General features: G+C 39.6%; 1 protein-coding gene across 1 annotated transcript; it reads right to left on the minus strand.

Moving 5' to 3' along the window:
• Positions 1–203: 203 nt before the first annotated feature.
• LOC108834376 (uncharacterized) lies at positions 204–6849 on the minus strand. Its single transcript, XM_056998027.1, has 6 exons — positions 6586–6849; positions 1598–1938; positions 1403–1522; positions 979–1285; positions 665–877; positions 204–586 (listed from the first exon to the last, which is right to left on the minus strand). Exons 1-6 carry the CDS (start codon positions 6847–6849, stop codon positions 206–208), a joined length of 1626 nt encoding a protein of 541 aa, XP_056854007.1. The 3' UTR covers positions 204–205.
• Between the last annotated feature and the right edge of the window lie 324 nt (positions 6850–7173).

A 7173-nucleotide genomic window follows, 5' to 3' on the forward strand; every position in this document is an offset into this window, starting at 1 on the left:
TTAACGAGGAATTTGCTTCGATTTTTATAACTAATTTATTTTTTAAATTTAAATTTTAATATTATAGAAAATAATTATTTCAAAAATATTAGAAATATAAATAATTACTAATGCGAAAATATTAAAAATTTGGAATAAATTAAAACCGAAAATATTATATAAATAAAAGTTTAGAATTTTAATATTAATACATAGAAAAAAAAAACTAAGTCGGGCCGGGGCGGTGGATCGTTTCCCGGTAGAGGTCTTCACTCCTCCTCTGTAGTTCCTCCTCTTGCTGCTGAGTACGAGAAGGCTCGGGAACCGGGTTCCGTCGTCGCATATCCGCCAACAACTCCTCCCATTGGGGATTTCCAGAAGATATAACTTCCAGAAATCCCTCCACTCCACCCATACGAGCTTGGAATGATTGGCGCGTAGACTCCAACTCCGTCTGCGTCGACGCCAACTGAGTCCGCGTCGAGTGTAACTCCGAACGCAGCTCAGTGACTTCGTCGGCTCGTCTCTGACCATAAGACGATGTCGCTCTTGGGACATCGTTGACGGAACCGATTCCCAACGTACGTCCCTTTTTCTTAGGGACGACCTACAAAGAAAAAATAAAGTTTAATGTTAATAATTTTAAAAAATAGATTAAAAGTAGATTAAAAGGTAAAATTTTTACCTCCTCGTAAATCTGATCCACTTCTTGAGTGGATAATACGACCGGTATTCCATCGGGAGATTGCTGGGTCAGCTGGGTTTGGCGGTCTTCAATCCGAGCAACGACATCGTTGTAGATTTGCTCGGACCTCGGATCCACAAATACCCCCGCCTTGGTCTTGTGGGTCCTCTCGTAAAGCTCTTTAAGAGACGGGAGTTGTCCCGTCTCTTTGGCCTGAAAATATTTAAAATTTAAAAAGTTAGAATCAATATACATATATAAGTACATATTAATTATTAAAATATTTAATATGAAAAAAATTAGAAATTAATTACCATTTCCAAGCGGACACGGGCATGGGGTTTTTGACCCGTACAGTGAAGCATCGGGCCGTTGCCGTGCTCGTCTTTGGTGTTACGAGAGGCGGAGCAGGAGTTGGAGATCGCAATGGATGATGGCAGCTCCCAGTAACGGATGAGACCATCGTAGACATCCTTGGTCAGCTCAGCGGGTTGCCCGTCCTTGTAACCCTTGTAGATCCAGTCCTCCTTCCAGTTGCCTACGGTGTCCAACAACCGCTTCTTCGCCTTTGCGGTGAACTCCCGTTTCACGTCCTCATGAACCCCGATGGACCAATGGTATCTTTGCTGCATTTTTAAACCCAAAAAAATTAATAATTAGTTAAAAACTATTAACGAAATAAAAGTTAATAATAAAAATTAAACATAAAATAATTATTTTAAAAAACTTACAGCAAACATCTTGAACCACGTGTTTCTAACGTGGTGCGGCGTCTTTTTCCAGTTTGGGTGAGCCTCTGAGAAGTATCCTTTGATGATATCGGATACGCTCGTAGCGACAGAATTGTCGACCCCAAACCTGAAAAAACAAAGTTAAAATATTAAAAAAAATATTAATAATTTTAAAAATATTTAAATAAAAAAAATTACGTACCACCGAGTCCCCTCTGGTCGGTCGGGGTCTAAAACCGGTAAACCGGCTCGGCCTGGTTGAGCGAGAAGATCCTCAACCGTGTACCGAGCAAAAGGAGCGGTCGGCGGCACCCGCAACTCCGGATGAATGTATCCGGGTGCAACCGGATCTGGAACCGCCTGAGGTGCAGCAGGTGGGGGTGGTGCACCAGATGGAGGAACCGGTGGTGGCTGTGACTGAGACTCCGGGACAATCTCCGGAATGGAGGAACCGGGAGCTGAAGATGATGATCCAGCAGCAGGATCACCACAGAACATCTGACTGTAGTGGGGGGTTTTCTTCTGCTTGTTCTTTCTAACCATCTGAAAAAAAATTCAGATTGTTAGAAAAAACAAGTAGAAGAAATCAAACTAATCAAAATTCTCTACACTAACCACCTAATCAACTATAAACCTATCTAAATTCACTAAACTAAACCACCTAATTCTAGAGAGAGATTAGAGAGAACCTTGGGAGGTGTAGGAGAGGAAATTGGGACGAAATGAAGTGGCTGGTTCTCGCGGGTATATATAAGATTACATAGGGACGTAAAGTCCTCGTAAATTTACGACGAAACAGCAAGGCCCGTGTCATTATTTACGACGATTTTGCAAGGCCCGTCTTTTTAACTTTACGACGAAACTGCAAGGCCCGTGTTTTTTGTTCACGTGGATATTACGACGAAACCGTGGATTTAGCATTTGTTTTTTACATTCCCTAAACCCTAAACCTCAAATTCCTAATTTTTATTATTTTCTTAATCATGAAATTTTAATTATATAGGTTTAATTTATTTTTTAAGTGAATCGAAACCGTATATATATAGATTGAGGTTTGGGGTTTAGGGTATAGGGATTTCATAAAAACATGTTAATTCCTCGTAAACAAGCGTGGTTATTACGACGAAAAAAGAAACAATCCTTGCTAATTCCACGTAAGCAAGTTTCGTCGTAAAGACCTCGCAAGCTTACGTGGAATTAGCAAGGATAGTTTCTTTTTTCGTCGTAAAGGACACGTTAATTACGAGTTTTTAACGAGGTTATTTTGTAAATCCCTAAACCCCTAACCCTTTACCCTAAATCCGTAAATCCCTAAACCCCTATCCCATTACTAGTAACATCTATATGTGTTAAGTTAATTTAATCAAGAAATTTTAAATATGCATGTTTATTAAGTCTTCTTGAGTGAATTGAGTTTAGCAATGTAAACCTTATATATGATTCACTTATAAGTTAAGGAAGTTTTGGTTAATTTTGGGTTTGATGTTTTAAATTCTTAATTTTTTTAATCATACAATGTTAATTATACAGGTTTATTGTGTCTGCTAAGTGAAAACATATATAGATTGAGGTTTGGGGTTTGGGGTTTAGAGTTTTAGGGATTTAAACACGAAACTCGTTAAATCAACGTAAATAAACGAGGTCTTTACGACGAAACAGCTAAAAGGCTTGTTATTTCCACGTAAGCTGATTTCGTCGTAAGAACCACGCACGCTTACGTGGAATTTGCAACACCCGTGTTTATTTTTAACGTGTGCTTTACGACGAAATCAGCTTACGTGGATTTTGCAAGGCCCGTGTTATTCTTTACGAGGAATTAACGTCGATAACCTTAAAATCCCTAAAAATGTAAACCACAAACACCAAACCTCAAACATCCTTTAACTTATAACTCAATCTCAAACACCAAACCCCATACCCTAAACCCCAAATGCATTAATCAAGTGTGAGTAATAATATATTACCTGCAAGTGCTTCATGTACTTTTGTTGGAAGTAGCTCCGCAAATGCAAAGGGAAGTAGTCTTTGCATAAAGACATGACAATCATGACTCTTCATCCCGGAGAACTTTTGGCCCTTTTCAACACATCTAGAGAGGTTTGAAACATACCCATCAGGAAACTTCACTGCTGATGCAACCCAGTTGAACAAGACCGACTTTTGTTCTGAAGACAATCTGAATACCGGTACAGGAACTTGTCCATTGCTTTTTATATGTAACTCGGGTCTTGAGCAAATATCAGGCAAGTCCAACCTCGATTTTTGATTGTCTTTTGTCTTCCCTGGAACATTCAATATTGTATTCATGATGTTCTCAAAAAAATTCTTCTCAATATGCATCACATCTAGGTTGTGGCGCAAAAGAAGATCCTTCCAATACGGCAACTCCCAAAATATACTCTTCTTATGCCAGTTGTGCTGAACTCCATAATAATCAGGCATATTACCGGGAACATGCCAATTACCACCACAACGAACTGTTTCTTGAGCTCCGTAGTAATCGATTTGCTGTTCAATTTGTTCTCCAGTTAAATACGGAGGAGGAGTGTCTCTCACAACCCTTTTCTGCCTAAACAATTTCCTGTTTCTTCGATAAGGATGATTAATGGGAAGAAATCGCCGGTGACAATCGAACCAACTTGTCTTCCTACCGTTCTTCAGCTGAAATGCATCTGTCGTTCCATTACAATATGGACAAGATAATCTCCCATGTGTAGTCCACCCAGACAACATCCCATAAGCAGGAAAGTCACTTATGGTCCACAAAAGCATCGCTCGCATCGTAAAATTTGTCTTCGTTGAGCAGTCGTACGTCCTCACCCCTGTTGACCACAAATCTTTCAACTCTTTTATCAGTGGCTGTAGAAAGACATCCAGAGACCTTTTTGGATGGTTCGGACCAGGTATTAATATGGTCAAGAACAGAAACTCCCGTTGCATGCACATATCTGGAGGCAGGTTGTATGGCGTCATAAAGACTGGCCACAATGAATATTGTCTCCCTGACATACCGAAGGGACTAAATCCGTCCGTGCATAATCCCATATACACATTTCGGCTATTGCTAGAGAATTGTGGATATATTTTGTTAAAATGTTTCCAAGCTCTTGCATCTGATGGATGAGTCATCTCACCATCCGTCTGAGTATGCTCGGCATGCCATCTCATTTTTCCAGCAGTCTCCTCAGATTGGTACAATCTTTTCAATCTGTCGGTAATTGGTAGGTACCACATCCTTTGGTACGGTACCCTATTACGTCCTCGTCCTTGCGGTTTGAATCGTGGCTTCTTGCAGAATCGACACTCTTCTAACTTCTCATCATCTCCCCAGTAGAGCATGCAGTTGTCGATGCAAACGTCTATCATCTCAGAAGGCAACCCCAGACTATAAACTAGTTTCTGAATCTCATAATAAGAATCAGCAGAGACATTGTCTTCCGGCAAATACTCTTTAAACAAGTCTGTCCATGCATTCATGCAACTTTCAGGTAGATTATGATCAGTTTTAATACTCATCATTCTAGCAGCCAACGACAATTTAGAGAGACCTTCTCTACAACCACTGTAAAGTGGCTGATTCGCAGCATCTAACATTTCATAAAACTTTTTTGCATCTATGTTAGGTTCTTCAACTTCATCATCATCATGAGCAACAAATGCATCAGCTACCATATCATGAACCCTATCATAATTATCTACCATCTGCTCCTCCTGATGGTATCTATGTTGATTATGCAAATGATCAACCGGTTCATTCTGAAAATTGCTATTACTACTACTAGCTTCATTCTCATAATTATAACCTTCTCCATGTTGAAACCAAATATAGTAATTTGGCATGAAACCTCTATTTATTAAATGCTTCCAAACATTTTCACGAGTTGCCAGTTTTGAGTTGTTGCATTTTCGACAAGGACAAAACATCTTACCGCTTTCTTGGGCGAGCGGTGTAGAATCTGCTTGATGCATAAATGTCTCTAGTCCTTCCAAATACTCTTTCGTCACTCTCCCGTTAGCATCTCTATGCATGTACATCCATCTCCGCAACTCTAAATAATTTCCATCACCAGACATTTTTTTTTCACGTTTTTAGATTTTTTTTTCTTTTGCATGTGGTGTGTTTCAAATGTTCCTCAAATGACATATTTATAGGAAAATTCGAAATTGGTAGGTGAGATTTTACTACGAATTAACGACGAAATATGGGTAGTTAGACAAGATAAAAAACGTGTGTCACCTAAAATTAGGTTGAACTCGCAAAAACCACGTAAATATTTTCCTCGTTAATTACACGTTAAGTATTACGTGTTTATTACGACGAAATGCAGTTTCCTCGTAAAAACGACGTTCCTTTACGTTTGGTTACGACGAAACCCTTTCGTCGTTAATTAACGACGAAATAACGTGTTTATTGTCTTTTCACGTAACTTCCTCGTAAAGGCCTCGTAATTTTACGAGGAAATTATTTTGTCGCTAAGTTTCGTCGCTAAGCCCGTATTTTCTTGTAGTGATATTGTAGGATCGGTAAAAATTGATGAAGTTTTATTCTCGATTGCAAATTTTAGAGGTGCTTCTCGAGAACAACATATCGATTCAATCCGAGAAGAAAGATACTCTAATACATGATTCCTACTTCAGATTGTCTTTGTTCTTCCTTGGATGGTGAAGATCATCGTTGATCACACAGTACATGGGTTAGTTAAAATCCTGTCTAACTTTTTTATCGGCGTTGCGCTTAGTTTGATATCATATCATATGATACTACCAGAAAATATATAAATAGAGGATAAACATTTTTTGGATTGTAATTTTTAACAACTTAAAACACTTAGATTCATGAATTATACCCGAGTTAGATACAATATACAAAGTCTTGTAAATATATATAGTTATGTACACTTCTAATACGCAGGTTGAGGGTTGGTCTGCAGGAACCGCAAGACCCCAAGAGATTAGTCTGTCTCGAGAAGGGAGTCGGTTGAGGGTAACAAGCCAGGCATGGAAGCTATGACGAGGCACACCACCATAGTTCCAAATTGCTCTTTTCAAAGGTATAGTTTGTGCATGATTCTTCAAGAGATTATAAATCGTACCAGTGTGATACTTGAGCCATATTTTTCTTTCTATTTTCCACTCATCATATTCATCAGGAAGCTAGGAGAGACTAATTGAAGAAAAATGCGCTTGAACCTGAACTTGTCTAACAGAGCGGGCTGGTCTTATATTCCACCGATCCCTGATGAACAAGTCATGAAGCGTTGCAGTTGAGGGGATGCCCATCTGGTTTGCAGAGACAGGGGCCAAAAAGTTCTGAATGTTCCCAACAGGGGACCAATTATCTGTCCAAAATCTAACTTCTCTCCCGCTGCCAACCTTCACAGTGATCCAATCGTAGACAATGCTTCCGTGTTTTAGAAGTTTATTGGTGAACCAATAGTATTTTTGCTTCTTCATAGTGGTCCATAAGTTGCTGAGGGACCCTTTGAGGAATTCAGCCTTATACCCCGCAACCCAGATTGATCCTGAATTGGAGAAGATAAGCCATATGAGCTTGAGGGAGCAGGCCTTATACCAAGCTACTAGATCACAGCACCCCAGGCATCCTTCTTCTTTTGCTAGAATGACTATTTCCCAGGTGACCCTCGCCGAATGACTTCCTTCAGAGCTGCCATGCCATAGGAAAGCTCCACAAAGGGGGTTTATCTTTGAGATACAAGCTTTGGGAAGAACAAATGTGGAAGACCAGAAGTTTGTGATCCCCGCTATTACATTGTTGAG

Source organism: Raphanus sativus, unplaced genomic scaffold, assembly GCF_000801105.2.
Source record: "Raphanus sativus cultivar WK10039 unplaced genomic scaffold, ASM80110v3 Scaffold0943, whole genome shotgun sequence".
Taxonomy (NCBI): Eukaryota; Viridiplantae; Streptophyta; class Magnoliopsida; order Brassicales; family Brassicaceae; genus Raphanus; species Raphanus sativus.

Bases quoted from the DNA above. Each gene is read 5' to 3' on its own strand.
- LOC108834376 (XM_056998027.1), bottom strand. From the start codon at position 6,849: ATGAAGAAGCAAAAATACTATTGGTTCACCAATAAACTTCTAAAACAC. The intron at 878-978 runs GTAATTAATTTC...AAATATTTTCAG, and splicing joins CCCGTGTCCGCTTGGAAATG to GCCAAAGAGACGGGACAACT. The intron at 587-664 runs GTAAAAATTTTA...TTTTCTTTGTAG, and splicing joins TGGATCAGATTTACGAGGAG to GTCGTCCCTAAGAAAAAGGG.